The sequence below is a fragment of the Callionymus lyra genome, chromosome 1, assembly GCF_982586985.1.
Source record: "Callionymus lyra chromosome 1, fCalLyr1.hap1.1, whole genome shotgun sequence".
Lineage (NCBI taxonomy): Eukaryota > Metazoa > Chordata > Actinopteri > Syngnathiformes > Callionymidae > Callionymus > Callionymus lyra.
The window spans coordinates 40580005-40596554 of NC_141818.1; the positions used below are offsets into that span (position 1 = coordinate 40580005).

The window sequence follows — 16550 nt, forward strand, 5'->3', positions numbered from 1 at the left end:
ATACAAACATTCGAGTTCCGAAATAATTTGCTTTTCAAATAACAAATATGTTCCCCTTTCTATAAATCATTCTACCTAGTCTGTAGTTCGGATCATAAACAGCTCATTAATTATTTAGTTTTTCATTTCTGTTGGCGTTTCTTTAACCCATAAAAAATATTTTTAAGAGACGTTCGCATATGCAGCGTGTGACGTCATCATGTAGGAAGATGGGGGACCGATATTGTAGGGGGGACCGAAATTGTACCTACAACGGAGCAGAATCTAGATGCACACAGTAGATATAATCCTGCCTTTTTCTTTATGTTCTATTGAGAGTGTAACTATAACTTTAAGTGTGTCTTAAATAGATGTTGGACTCTATTGTATCATCAGTGTCTGTTTGTAAAAAACTCTCTTTTCATTGAAATATTTACATTAACAAATGTGCTTAAGCCCCGCCCACTGAAAAATCTTCAATTTTCCGGTGATGAAATCCTGTTTGCTATAACCACGCCCACTCTGCTGTGATTGGTCGAGCATCAGGGTTTGTCAGAGCGCGTCATTATTCTCTGAGCGCGACAGAGGGTGGACGCCACTTTTACCTTTGGCCGCATACGACGGGCTCAAGGTCGCTGAGGTCATCCGTCTTCGCTTCGGTGACTTTGAACGTGACTCTCTGAAGATCGGAGATTCCCACCTCCATGTCCTCCAGCATCCCGATCTCCTCGCCTGAAAATCAGTTAGTAACTTTACCAAATGTGCTAAAACCAAACCCCAGGAATCTTTGTTTACAATCCTGTCAAAAGTCGATGAGGCATCATAAAGCTTCAGTGACATGAACAGTAGACGGCACAGTTGCCGCGGGGATTAAAAGGGCACCATAAATAAAAATGATTGATGAAGCTTCATGAAACAGTGTCATGTTGTTTGGAGGTCAGTAGGTGGCGCCATCAGTTTAAAAATGATGTTTCATTAGAACGGTTGTTCAAAACAAAGGAAAATAGTGCAGAGACCGCCATCTAGTGGACTCTGAACATAATGACACTGCTTCATAAATACCATTACTAACAGTACTTGCAGTAGAACTGCCAAAACAAAGGTTCACCTGCACATATGTTGAGAGAAATATCTCAGTTAATTCAAATGTACAGTTTATGAAACCAAAATAAAAAAACAGAAGAATGAATAATAAAAGCACTTTTATTTTATATATTTGTGTCAATTGAATGTTTTTTATTTATTATATTGTTGCGATTTTATAATACAACTATCAAGTTATGATACCATTTAAATCTTGAAGATGATATTTATATTTATATTGTTTATAGTATTGATCTTTTAATTTTTATTTATTAAATACAAAGTAATTTTTGTTTTGGGGAGACAGTGACAATTAAATGACTTGAATCTAAAAGAAACATGATTGTTGAGTTCACTGAGGGAGTGAAATGAAGAGAGAGAGAGAGAAAGAGAGAGAGAGAGAGGGAAAGAGACTTACAATGTTGTTTCACATTTTTCAAGGGTGAAAACATTCGAAGTCCAGCTTAGATGTTGACACTGGCAAACAAACTGAATAACTAACATCGTAGTTACAGGTTTCAATTGACCATGGCTGTTTATCTTGTTGACATCATTTGCACTTGTTACTGTGGTGAGGCTGAACACACTGAAAAAACACAGTAGTACTACATTTAAATCATGGATATCTCCGTTTTTCAGCTGACAGTGTAGTGTAAACAGTTGGGAGGGTACCGTAGGAATGAACTGATACATGAGCATTTGTCAATGCTGGGTACAGGCTCTCTAGTAATGTTCTTTAAGAAATATTTTGGAGCTGAATTGTTTATGCATGACATGGAAATCTGGTTTGCAGATCTACTCACTGTAGGTGCTGAGCAGGCTCTCAAACTGGGCCACGACACCGACCAAGTGGAGCTGGCGAAGGAAGCCGCTGTCATGGATTCCGGCGTAAAGCTTCATGACAAACCCGCACGCCAAGGCGGTCAGCTGTTGAAAGGGAGGGAGGAGAAGAGATACTTTATGGAGAAATAGAACTATACCATTGGTGCCAGCAGAAGTTTTTAAAACGTTATTCAATTGTATTTCTTTTTCACTTCGTTATCCTAGTTTGCAAATATTTATTGTATATAATTGTAATATTATAAATGATCATTATCATCATCACCAGTAAAATTACAATTTATAATAAGCTAAACTGCGTCTTATTTATTTGATATTTACTATATTTAAATACCCTAATACAAACGTGAAATATCGCGGCAACAAACTTTATTGCAAATGCATCTTGATTTAAATTAAAAGAGGAAAAACAAGGTATTTTACCAAGTTATATTTAAAGTTAAACTAGTAATGAGAGTTTAAAAGGTAGAAATTCACCTCATAAAGATGATTTGAAATATTTATAAAATATTTATTTTACTCTTTTCAATGACCTTTTCCACTGCAAAATAAATCTGTATTTTAAAGTAAATCTAAAATTAAGAGAGAGTATATATATAACACTGAAGCAGAAAACATTTAAAAATAATCAAATAAACCTATTCGAACACAAGACATTCGTGGTCGGCTCACACTACCCACCGCCTGACTGAAGACGATGTCTCGTCTCTGTTTTAAGAGGACGCCCTGTGGAATGCTGCACGCCGCGTCCTGCAGCAGCACGAACGTCATGGCCTTCTTCGCCCTCGCCAACACCTCCGCCACGCACTCCTTCAGCCTCGTCACCAGGGGGCAGAGCTGCTCCCGCCAGTCTCCTGTGGATATACAAGGAGTCACAGTGAGATAAACAAGTTTATATAATATTTACATTTTATTGTCTATAGTTGCCATTATGTCTGAAACATGATTTTAGATATAATGTAGCAATTATATTGTGGTATTGTAGTATAAAATAAATTATATATAACTAGATATTTTATTTTGTCTTTTAAAAGCAATAATTGGCAATAATTGTTTCTGATTCTGATGAACAGAATGAGGTACTGTGATCCTCTCGCTAACCAACAGGTGGCAGTGTCATCCAACGGGTGTCCAAGATGACTTGTTATCAAACAAGATCTAAAAGGTGACAACTCAATCCGTTGCTGCTCGTATGTTTTTAGATTTCATCTTGACTATTTTTTGCGCCGCACCCGTCCAAACATCCTGCGTGAAGCAGGTGAAGCTATCACTGCAGATAAGCCGGTCTTGTTATTCAGTGCATGTCCTTTTTTAAACAGACAAGCAGTTCAAGACTTAATCTAACGCAGCACGGCGCTTCAGGTAAACGTATAGAGTTGCCTTCGCTTATCTGCCGCTAACAATGGAAGGCAGACAGCAGGGATTTTAACTCGACACACTTGGACAGACTCTTAAAGAATCTCTAATCCCCGCGTGACACAGACTAGAATGCCTCGGCTTGTCGTCGACTCAGAGAAATTCCCGCTCCTCGGCGTTGCCAGTTGGCGTCTGCGGCAGACCGGCCGCTTGTCTGGACCCGAGCTGGAGGCAGCATTTCCATGAAAGTCGGAGCAGTCTGGGCAGTTTGCGGTCAACTGTGACTGGCTCAGCATGATAAATATCGCTCTCAGGCACCTCTGGCACCCGCTTTCGCTTCCTACTCCGAGACCTTGCTCGGAGAGATGTCAAGTCGGGTTTCAAATTTAGCGACATGGTTGGTTGAATTTATTCTTCAGCGAGGAGGACACTTTGTTCGAACCCAGATTACAGATTAGTGTTTGTGTGTCATTGGTAATGGACCGCAGCCGCCGCATTTTTCCTCCTGTGTTTCTAAATACAATACAAATTAATCTTTTTATACCAGGAACCGACCTTTGACCAGACTCTGTAACCACAAACACAAATCATTGGTGAGTAATAACACAAAGCCTTTGCTGAGTAATAACACAAAGCCTTGCTGAGTAATAACACAAAGCCTTGCAGGGTAATAACACGAAGCCTTGCGGAGTAATAACACGAAGCCTTGCGGAGTAATAACACGAAACCTTTGCGGAGTAATAACAAGAAGCCTTTGCGGAGTAATAACACGAAGCCTTGCGGAGTAATAACACGAAGCCTTTGCGGAGTAATAACACGAAGCCTTTGCGGAGTAATAACAAGAAGCCTTTGCTGAGTAATAACACGAAGCCTTTGCGGAGTAATAACACGAAGCCTTGCGGAGTAATAACACGAAGCCTTTGCGGAGTAATAACACGAAGCCTTTGCTGAGTAATAACACGAAGCCTTTGCTGAGTAATAACACGAAGCCTTTGCGGAGTAATAACACAAAGCCTTGCTGAGTAATAACACAAAGCCTTGCAGGGTAATAACACGAAGCCTTGCGGAGTAATAACACAAAGCCTTTGCTGAGTAATAACACGAAGCCTTTGCGGAGTAATAACACGAAGCCTTTGCGGAGTAATAACACGAAGCCTTGCGGAGTAAAAACACGAAGCCTTTGCGGAGTAATAACACAAAGCCTTGCTGAGTAATAACACAAAGCCTTGCAGGGTAATAACACGAAGCCTTGCGGAGTAATAACACGAAGCCTTTGCGGAGTAATAACACGAAGCCTTGCGGAGTAATAACACGAAGCCTTTGCAGAGTAATAACACGAAGCCTTGCGGAGTAATAACACGAAGCCTTTGCGGAGTAATAACACGAAGCCTTGCTGATTAATAACACAAAGCCTTGCAGGGTAATAACACGAAGCCTTGCGGAGTAATAACACAAAGCCTTTGCTGAGTAATAACACAAAGCCTTTGCGGAGTAATAACACGAAGCCTTTGCGGAGTAATAACATGAAGCCTTGCGGAGTAATAACATGAAGCCTTGCGGAGTAATAACACAAAGCCTTTGCAGAGTAATAACAAGAAGCCTTTGCTGAGTAATAACACAAAGCCTTTGCGGAGTAATAACACGAAGCCTTGCGGAGTAATAACACGAAGCCTTTGCAGAGTAATAACACGAAGCCTTGCGGAGTAATAACACGAAGCCTTGCTGGTTAATAACACAAAGCCTTGCAGGGTAATAACACGAAGCCTTGCGGAGTAATAACACGAAGCCTTGCTGATTAATAACACAAAGCCTTGCAGGGTAATAACACGAAGCCTTGCTGAGTAATAACACGAAGCCTTGCTGATTAATAACACAAAGCCTTGCAGGGTAATAACACGAAGCCTTGCGGAGTAATAACACGAAGCCTTGCTGATTAATAACACAAAGCCTTGCAGGGTAATAACACGAAGCCTTGCGGAGTAATAACACAAAGCCTTTGCTGAGTAATAACACAAAGCCTTTGCGGAGTAATAACACGAAGCCTTTGCGGAGTAATAACATGAAGCCTTGCGGAGTAATAACACGAAGCCTTGCGGAGTAATAACACAAAGCCTTTGCAGAGTAATAACAAGAAGCCTTTGCTGAGTAATAACACAAAGCCTTTGCGGAGTAATAACACGAAGCCTTGCGGAGTAATAACACGAAGCCTTTGCAGAGTAATAACACGAAGCCTTGCGGAGTAATAACACGAAGCCTTTGCGGAGTAATAACACGAAGCCTTGCTGATTAATAACACAAAGCCTTGCAGGGTAATAACACGAAGCCTTGCGGAGTAATAACACAAAGCCTTTGCTGAGTAATAACACAAAGCCTTTGCGGAGTAATAACACGAAGCCTTTGCGGAGTAATAACACGAAGCCTTGCGGAGTAAAAACACGAAGCCTTGCGGCGTAATAACACGAAGCCTTGCGGAGTAATAACACGAAGCCTTGCAGAGTAATAACGCGAAGCCTTTGCTGAGTAGTAACACAAAGCCTTGCAGAGTAATAACACGAAGCCTTTGCTGAGTAATAACACAAAGCCTGGTGGAGTAATAACACGAAGCCTTTGCTGAGTAATAACACAAAGCCTGGTGGAGTAATATAACAAAGCGTTGCGGAGTAAAACCGCAAAGTCTTGTTGAGTAATAACACGAAGCCCTGCGGAGTAATATTACAAAGCGTCACTGAGTAATACCATGAAGCTATTTGGAGTAATAACACGAAGCCTTGCGGAGTAATTTTACGAAGCCTTGCGGAGTAATAACACGAAGCCTTGCAAAGTCATTCCACAAAGCCTTGTGGTGAGGCACAGCCTTGCTGAGTATTATTACGTAATTTTGCAGAGTAATACCGTGAAGCCTCGGGGTGCAGGAGAATGCTACGAAGCCCCACAGTACAACAGAACCTCATGGAGTAATATCAGAGGGCCTTTTAGTGCAGCAGAACCTCGCGGAGTAATACTACGAAGCCTCAGAGTGAGACAGTGCCCAGCGGAGTCATTGGACGAAACCTTGCAGAATAATTATTTACTATTAAACTTTATGCTTTAATATTGTGCCCTTTATTAACTATAGAAACATTTTTTTGTTTACCAAAAAAAATTCCATTATCCTCTGGGTTCAAAGTCAAACAGAATATTGTTGACTCTAAACTATCTACCTGGATTGTGTGAGGGGATGACGTCGGCACGTTGCTGCTCAGGAACGAGCTCAGGCTTCTTGTCCACCTCGTCCTTGATCTTGTCCACCATCGCAATGACCGAGTTGAGACATTTGGCCACGTCGGCCCAAACTCTATCCTGGAAGGGTCGGATGAAAAAAAAAGGATCACAATGAATGAAAATCGTAATATGTCCACGCTTTTCATATTTCATATGTTCAAAAACATTATTTTTGCTGGTTCCGACTGAACCACTTCCTGTAAATTACAAACTAGCAGCATATTTATAAAAGAACATGGATGGATGAAGGGAGGGAGAGTGGATGGATGGATGGATGGATGGATGGATGGATGGATGGATGGATGGATGGATGGATGGATGGATGGATGGATGGATGGATGGATGGATGGATGGATGGATGGATGGATGGATGGATGGATGGATGGATGGATGGATGGATGGATGGATGGATGGATGGATGGATGGATGGATGGATGGATGGATGGATGGATGGATGGATGGATGGAAGGTTGGATGGATGGATGGATGGATGGATAGGGACAGAAGGACAGATGGACTGATGGACGGATGGACGGATGGATGGATGGATGGATGGATGTATGGATGGATGGATGGATGGATGGATGGATGGATGGATGGATGGATGGATGGATGGAAGTTTGGATGGATGGAAGTTTGGATGGATGGATGGATGGATGGATGGAAGTTTGGATGGATGGATGGATGGATGGATGGATGGATGGATGGATGGATGGATGGATGGATGGATGGATGGATGGATGGATGGATGGATGGATGGATGGATGGATGGATGGATGGATGGAGTAATTATAATGAAAACAATAGTACACTAAAACAATATGTTTTTGATTTATTGGATGGATTTTATTATCCAACAAGGTTGGATAATGGCTATAAGATGGATGAGTAGTTAAAGTTAGGATGTTTCTGTATCATTTAACATTTGTTATGGAAACATTTGTGCCTGAATAATGAAGTCACAAAAGCCTGAAAAACTTGCCCATTCCTCCTCGTCGTACTCGTTCTGATGTGGTATGGCGTCCTGCTTCGGCGGCGGAGACCCGTCGTGCACGTTATTACACAACACCGGGCTCTCCGTGTGACCCGGGAGTCCGTGGACTTGACCCGGGTCGTGTTCGCCTTCTCGCCGCTCCTCCGGGTTCTGCTTCTTTGAAATGTAGCCCGGCCTGGCGGCGTGCAGCGCCAGCAGGGCGCTCTTCACCAATTCATCTTTGAGCGTGTGGACGAATTGTTCCGTCTGCCGACAAGAAATGCGATAAACAAAAGCAACGTAACCGAGGCGGGTGTAGTAATACATTTCTCCCGAGTCTACCGGGGTATCATGAAAGAAGTGACCCTTGACATGTAAGGAAAACAAACCCGTTTTTCATCATACAGCGTTTTTTTTACCAGAGCGGCAACGAGACAACACAATTGAGCCTCTAGTACTCAGCAGACGAACACTTTCTTTCTGAGCATCTCTGTGCAACTGAGCTGGTGAGATATTCATTGTCGCTGTGCAATAAAACATTAAATTACCAGAACACCAGCAAATAAAACACGTGTTCCAAAATGTTTTTCCGGGAGTTAGTTGTAGCTTCATTAGCATTTTAGCTCCTGCTATAGCTAACTAAATGTTGGTCTATTATAACACTAGTCTTTTGTGTTAATTTTGATTTTACATTATTATTCTACTACTACTTTTTTAATGTGTAGTTGTTCAAAAGTTTTTTTTTTTATTATTATTTGAGTGGAAACTATAAAAACTAGGGGAAAAAAAAACACCATAAACCTAACTATGCTATAAAATATGTATAAACTTTTCTTCAAAATAGAAAGACAGACTAAAAAAAGATGTAAATATTTCATATATTTAAGAAACATTCACCAAAAGGACAAAACAACTTAAGGAAGTTGTTTTTAGAGTTAATACGATAATAAAAAGAATCCATTTTTATTTTTAATGTTCCTCACGCATCAGTTCTACTCATGAAGCTGCATTTCCTTCATAAATATGGGATCGTTTCTGACATTGTCCAATGTAAAATATTTAAGAGATATATGTTACATTTAAATCCTAATTCGCGATGTAAATACAGATTTAATATTAAGATCTAAATTAACTTTTTTGAATTCGTTTTAAGATTTGAATTGATGTTTTTGGTCTCAAATGTAATTCATATTTGCTAAATCATGAAAAGACTTCTAAATAACACAGACAAAGCAGTGATAACATTGAACATTTTGACATTGGGTGAAAATCAAGAGATTACAGTCTGAAGACTCTTGAAAAAACCTCTTTTGTTGTGTTGGAAAAAAAAAACCTGGAACCTTGGCCCTGAAATTTCGTCGATTAATTGAAGAGCCCTGTTTTAAAATGATTGAGAGTTACTATTAACATGGAAGTATAACGATGAAAAACACCAATTCCGAAAAAAGGACAGTTAAATTCATGAATAAATGAAAATATGAGAATCATTACATGTAAAAAGATTCACAGATGAAGCATGATTCTAGTCCAATAACTAAATGATAAAAAAAATATTATTTTAGTTATGACTGACCCCACACACTCAATATACACATGGATATATAAAAGGAATTCTCTTGAACGATTATTAATATTAATATATTACGGTCAGATGGAAAATGCTCTGAGCAAATAGCCTGGAGAACCAACCAATATAAACAACCAACAATATTTTCACTTCAAATACTGTGTACAGTTTTATATCAACAGAACATAGTGAGTTATTTTAAAACTGCACTGCATCATTTGCCAACACTACACAATACTAGCTACTTTCTAACCTGCAAAACCAACTTCTGAGTGTCTCCCACTTTCAGATCTCAGACCTAAAAAAACCAAAAAAAAAACCTCTCTCGGGAGAAATCCTACTCGTTCAATGCATCTGCTGACCCGATCTCAAGCCAGCATGAGAGCAAAAATGAACAGAGGGAAAGTAAAAGTTCACGTTTTGATCTGAAGGCATGAATATATTCACCGTCAGTTCTTGTAGCCCGAAGGGTGAGACGACATTTACAAACTACCTAGACTTGTATTTTTATACTTCGCTGTGGAGGTGGAAAAAATAAAAAAAATCATTGCCTGCACTTTATTTACTAGGTTAGAAAATACAGGTGGAATGAAGTGAGAAAATGGTCTCTATTTGGTCACCACTAGCAACGATGTTTCAGGTAATATTGAGGTTTTGTTTTCATGACAAAACCCCATCGATTTTTAAATTAACAATTTGTTGTTGGTGGCAGCAGTCAATATATCCTTCGACGTTAAAAGGATCAGTGAAATTCCACTATATCCTCTGACTGAGGACAAGAGGATACAGTGGACTCCAGCAGCTTTTAAGGCTGATGTTTGGACATATTTTGGTTTCCAAACAAATGAAAGCAGTGACGACAAACGCCAGGGTCAAGGACTCAGACAATACTAGAATATAATCCTTGCTCCTTAAGTATTGCAATATATCGCATCGTTGACCTTGTATCGCGATAACTATCGCCAGATCTTGCAAATATACAGTACACCACGAGCAAATTAGTAAACCTTTTCACAAGATGGGTCTCACACACACTGAATTAAATTATAGGTTAACTAACTGATAACATTTCAAAATAGTTTGAATTGCGCTGAGCGTCTTACATATTGATGCTAATGCTAACTTTAACTCTCACTGGCTCATTAGCGATGTGGATGATAATATTGAAGTGTTTTTAGGGACAAATGGTTCACGATCCAATGAGGCCATATACTTCATTGGGTCTTTCAGCACTTACTGGAACCAGATGGAGGCTATAAGTGCTAAAATGCTGCTTGTGATCCATTAAGAAATAAAACCATTCTCTTTCAAATGCTCACAGATGTGGTTGAAAAACCTAAATTAAAAACGTGTTTTATTCATAGTTTTTGTTTTTTCACAGGAAGAAAAATACAAGAAAAATCGCCCTCTCCAAGCCTACTTAAGTCCAAGGCCAAATGTTGGTCTGGATTTTTTTCACATCGTGCACAAGAAATACCCTTAGATGCAAGCCCGAGCTCCCAAAGTGGTTCACTTAGCTGTGCCAAAAGGTTTTTCAATATTTCGTTACCAAAATGAAACCTCTTTTGAAAAATGACTCAGAATTCTGAAGCCTGCCTTCCATTACATTCTTTTACCAAACAAAATACTTTTTTTTTTTAACATTTGGATACTTGAACAAGCTATAACCCTTGTGTTGTCTCAGGGTCAAGGTAACCCGAAAGCCCGAAAAACAAATATGTTTGTGGTATCCCTTGTGTTGTCTCTCGGTCAAGGTCAACAACCTCCCTCACTTCCCTTAACACATGCAGTGGTGGAGGTCGTTCACCTTGACTCAGAGACAAAACAAGGGATACCACAAACAAATTTGTTTTTTGGCCTTCGGGTCAAGTTGACCCTGTAATAACACAAGGGTTAAGGTTTGCACATGTTATCCTGCAAGACTCTGCAGCATGAACGTGGACGCACAAAAGTTTTTTAGGGTTTAAAAAAAAGCCTTAATAACCTCCAAAGAAATGTTGGTCTTCGGTCAAGACTGTGCCTCGTTTGAAATCCACTGTGCATCAGAACAACTGCGTGAGCTCAGTCTGCTGCGGTCGCTGGTAGCAATTCAATTAGCAGCAGCTCGTGGTAACAGCGCAAGAATATAAATATTCTGGATCACCGTGGCGCAATAATGATGACTTTCCCTGAACTTCTCTTAAAGCTAAACAACGCACGCCGTCGCTGTCAATCAAACTGAAAACACACACAGTCACGTCTCTTCTTTAACGGAGACCTTAGTTTCACCTCCTTCTGCCAGTAGACGATCACATTATGTGGGCGTCCTAAGCGCTTAAATAGATAGACCGTCGAAAGAGACTTTAGTTTGTACAGTTAGTATGTGACATGCACACCAACACTACTTTACACACAAGAAAATAATAAAAGATAGTTTAAAAAACCATCTCTACACTAGTGGGTTTAATGCTTGTATTTATTTCTATAAATGTAACTTAAACTTAAACGGAAATCTATTCATTATTACCACTTTAGGGTTCTGTCTCAATTCAAACGCCTCCGACCTAATTACAGAAAAGCCATTCCAGTAGTTATCAGACAAAAAGTATTAATTCTCTTATACCTCTTCAAATAGGTACTGAATTAGAGCCAATATGACAGATAAACGCAGAACATTTATCTAATTTTAAGACTAGCAGCACATTTTAAATCTATAAATTCTCCCCGAAATTGACAATGCCATTTTATATGCTACAAGGCTCTCGAAAATCTGTCAAAAGACGTAGCAGCACCGCTAGTCAGGGTAGCACTACACAAGGCTCCTGACTATGGCGCTTCACTGGGTTAAACTAAGAAGCATTTCATTTATTTTTGTGCTTTAAAAGAACAATAGGCATGTACGTATGACTAAAAATCTTTGTACTTGTCGTTGCCTTGAATGAACCGTAAAAACGGAGTCCTGGGTTCAAATATTATAGTCCTGCGTCTGTTCAGAAACTTCTCAGCAACACCACGGGTGCTTCCAGCACCACCTGATTGGCAATCACACCACACAACAGTCCCCTCGTCTCAGATGTTCGTCGAGGTGCCAGATTGAGCGGCGAATTTCCGAGCACCGATTCACCTTCTGGCTCGGAAATATGTTAAACCGCGATGTTATTTAATAATATATTTTGACAGAAACTATGAACAAAGACATGACGAATGTTTTCCCCAAAACAGAAAATAAAGATGTTGTTAGAAGCAGCATTTTAGAATAACTATCCATTATATGTAGGTTATAGATCATTGATTTAATATTTTTTGGCAGTTTGTACGTGATTTATAATGCACATTCATCCACCTTATAGATAGAAGGACAGATGGACTGATGGACTGATGGACGGATGGATGGATGGATGGATGGATGGATGGATGGATGGATGGATGGATGGATGGATGGATGGATGGATGGATGGGTAGGTAGATAGTTTTCTAAAGTATTATCAGTTTTTCTACAGCCTTTGTTATTCACCACTAACTATTAAAACACATGTGTTCTTCTGGGACGCCGTGATAAACATGTCAAAGTCGATTCACTTCAAGCTGTTGAGTAAAATAATTGGACATTCTATTTGACATAATTTACTTCCCACACAAAGCTTTTTCATTTTTATTGTTAGAGCTTTTAACCTGAGCGATGGGTGGGCTTTTCAACAATACATGCTGCAGAGCTAATACCTGCCCTACCTTTCAAGTAATTCATTATTTTTTGTAAGGATAACACACGCAATTCATCAAAGTTATTCACACTTTAATAATAATTTAAAAAAAGGACATATTCTGCACGCACTCCTGAAAGTTCACACGAGGCCGGACCAATATTTGCGAGTCTAATGAAGTATGATGGGAAGAAGTAAATGCACCAATTCTGAGGCCTGATTGTGTTCTATTCCTCTGAGCCCTAGAATAATTTCTCCAATAACAGATTGCAATCTGTGAGCAGCAGATGCAATTATTTATTCAATAATTTTGATAAAACAGTGTTGAACAAAAACACTCATGCTGTTTTTGCGACGTTTCTGACTTATTATATTCGCCAGTTTAACCCTCACTGGGCATCTCTGGGTAATTGTTGACGTCGGTAATTTAAGTTCAAGTTCAAGTTCTTTTATTTGTCAAATATACATGTATCGAGACATACAGCACGGATGAAATTGTGGTCCTCGCAGACCCACGATGTAAAACATGAAGTAGACGATGAAAGGACATTAAAAAAACAACTAAAATAACTAAAATTAAACTAAAGAATATCAACAAAAAAAACTAAGTTCATGCACAGGTAGTGCAAGCGGACTTGAGATCGATGGTAGGACAGGGAGGGAGGTGAGTCTCCTGACAGATGGTGGAAGAAGATGTCCTTTAACCTTCTGGTTCTGGCCCGAAGACTGCACAGTCTTTGATATTCTTTGTTCCTTATCTTATCTTAAACACCGACATCCCCGGGAGTCTCCGTGTCCACATGATTGTCAACCTTTGATTTTGAGCCACATAAAATGACTTGCCGTCTGGCCCTTGGAACATGAGTTTTAACCCGATTAATTTGGCTAATTTGCCAAAAACAGTATATATATATTTTTAAATAAAATAAATTGCTGTTTTACACTAAAAGGCACTTAAAGAGACTCAACTTCTGTCATTCATTTAACTTCTATATGCAGCTGATTGAGTTGATCAGACGACCACGGATAAGAATTTATGGCGCTTTTAGACGAGCCAGCAGGGAGACTTACAAGGCTATATCTGAAACTTGAATGTTTGAGCATAGATTTACGGCTTCCATTATTGAGGGCGGCAGTGAATCTCAGTCCTTTCTCAATCCCACATGATTCATAGCCGCGAATTTCATGAAACACAATCATTTATTTTTCACTTTGCCTACATTCGTACACTACTTTTAATTGTCGTGTTGCAGTATTTATTGCAGTATCGTAACATACTTTGCTTCTAGTATTAGCTTCAACAATGTATTGTTTCAACAAAGAGGGCTAATAATGAGCAACAACTGAAGAGAATCAATCAAATATTTTGTGAATAGGATCCAGTTTCTGCATTTATCTCTAACCGTGCTCGAAGATAAACTTTGAAAACACAGTACGCCGTAGCAAATAGCCTTTTAGATGAATCATCGCTGTGTCTCAGATCTGACGCATACATACTACGACTCAGAAGGAAACCCAAAGTAGAATAGAAGCCTCTGTGATCTCATCTCTCGATGGAGCTTGACTTTGATGTTAGGCTTTGAGTTAGAAATGACCTCCCACCGCTCGCCGAGACCCTAGACTTTGACCAATTAAAATGGCTTGTGAGCACTTTTCTAACAAGAAGATTTAAGGCTGCTCTCCTTCTGTACATGCTAATGCTGGTGAAGTATTGTCTTCTTCGTTTTTATTTTTATTTTCAAAGTAAAGGTACATTATTTTTGGGAAAAAAAAAGATAATAAGGAAAATAGATGTTGAAAGTTTTCATTAAAGCCATCAAGACATGGGTTGAGTGAAAAAAACAAACACTTAAGGTCTTACTTTATTGGCTTTGATATTGTACTGACATAAACTGTGCACTCAGAAGTTTTATACTTGATTGATACAAGTGTTTGGAGACAAAAAGAATGCTTTGAATCATTTTCCAACATGTATGACATGTATAACAATGTATATAAGTTTCAGAGTAAACTCATAGTTTCTTCACTATCACAGGCAGTTTAACGTCGGTAATCTGTACAGGATTAAATAAAAAAATAATCTCACAAACATTTCATGTAGTCCTTCCTGCTGCTTTACAAATATGTCAAATAGGTGTGTAAGAAAATATTAATATTGCAATATATTTCTATGTGTTTTTCCCCCTGGTACTGTATTGATATTCAATAGCACTGTATCAATATTTAAATTATTATTATTATTATTTTTTTTGGTTGAAATAACATATTTTATTCCTAGTTATATATCAATAGTTTGTGTAAAAATACAATCATTAGAAGTTTTATTTTACACTTAACACTGAAATATTCACAGGGTTTATTCATTTGTGTGCTGCGATAACACCTCCTTCTGTACATGTTAATGCTGGTGAAGACCGGCCGGAGTATTGTCTGCTTCGTTTCGTTAGTTGGCATATATTCGTCATTTCCTTCGTGCCAAAGTAACAACAAAACCAGACGGAATCGTAGCAATGAGTGAAAAAGAAAGACTACACCAGCCGCTTTTAAAGCTGATGTTTGGACTGATTTTGGCTTTAAAACAAATCAAGACAGCGCCGACATGGATAAGATGTGATCTGCAGGATAAAATCATGGCATGTGGACCAGCTGTCTTCCTCCACTGACAGATACTGGATATTGCATGTTGCTCCAGATTGTTTGAGACTGATAATGCATTCATTGTGCATTGTTGATACAAGTTGACATTTTGAGATGCACTTTCACATTTGATTAGAGAAAGTATTTGTTCATTTCTTTGCTGTAAAAGCCAGAAAAAAAAGTGTTGTTGACATTGTGATGTTAAGCATTGCATTGAATGATTACTATGCCATGATGTTTTTTTATACAATTGAATTCTTTAAAAGAAACAAAATATATTATTGTTCCTACCGTATCGCAATATATCCTATCTTCACACACGTATCGTGTCGCACAGATGCTGATCAATACACAGGCCTCGTGTCAAAAATATGTCTGAACAAAATAAGCTGAATATCAAATTGAAACAGTAGACTAATTTACAAAAAAGAAAAAGGGGATTGTTTATCAGATAAGAATATGGACGTTAAAACAGTCAAAACTGCAGTCTGTTCCGTCGCTCCAACACTACGTCACTTCCGGGTCTTAATACTTTGCTTTATGGAGACAAATGGTCAATGCAGAGTGTCACGGGTCGTTTATTCGCCGCTTCAAGTCAAACAAAATACAAGCTTTACGATCGATCGGGTGCGCTCTCTGCCGGCAGCTCTTCAGGTCAATAGCTCCGGGAGAGATGGTCTCGAACTGTAGAAACATCGCTATATTTAAGGCAAATTTCCGGACCGAGAGGTCCTCCCCCTATCGCCCTATTGGTTCCTTCAAACTCCCTGTGTCATGATCCCCTGTGGAGAGTTCTTCCTAATTTGTTTCCTTTTCTAATCATTCAAATGTTCTTGGGTGGGGGTTTCTGTCTCCTAGTCCCCCCCTCACAGATGTGTCCCTGCTTCGTTCTTTTGATCCACGACCCAAGGTGTGAAAGGGCAGACAAACAGACGTTTAAATAACCGGTGTCATGTCTCTAATTCTGTTCCAAGCTTGTCTTGAGACATTGTGTCAGTCTGAGTGAAATGTTGATTGTGAATTTGTATTCAAACTTTTAAGCTCTTAGATGAAGCTAGTAATTTATACTTTATATTTTGATCATCTTTTAGCATTAATTTAAGTATGGCATATACGTATAGTGTATAATCATTTTTAATCCAACAACGTGATGACATGACAAGCACAGGAACGG

General features: G+C 39.1%; 1 protein-coding gene across 6 annotated transcripts in view; it reads right to left on the reverse strand.

The window, feature by feature from the left end:
- The window catches only part of inpp4b (inositol polyphosphate-4-phosphatase type II B), a 160829-nt gene that overhangs the window by 9492 nt on the left and 134787 nt on the right, over window positions 1-16550 (reverse strand). For all 6 annotated transcript variants that reach the window (XR_015713327.1, XM_087807638.1, XM_087807628.1 and 3 more), the window contains 5 exons: window positions 7502-7759; window positions 6459-6597; window positions 2584-2756; window positions 1866-1989; window positions 585-711 (listed from right to left, as the gene is read on the reverse strand). Coding sequence is in view for 5 of the 6 variants with exons in the window: in XM_087807638.1 (XP_087663764.1) it covers window positions 585-711; window positions 1866-1989; window positions 2584-2756; window positions 6459-6597; window positions 7502-7759 (821 nt within the window). In the remaining variant the exon portion in view is untranslated. The remainder of the gene's footprint in view (window positions 1-584; window positions 712-1865; window positions 1990-2583; window positions 2757-6458; window positions 6598-7501; window positions 7760-16550) is intronic.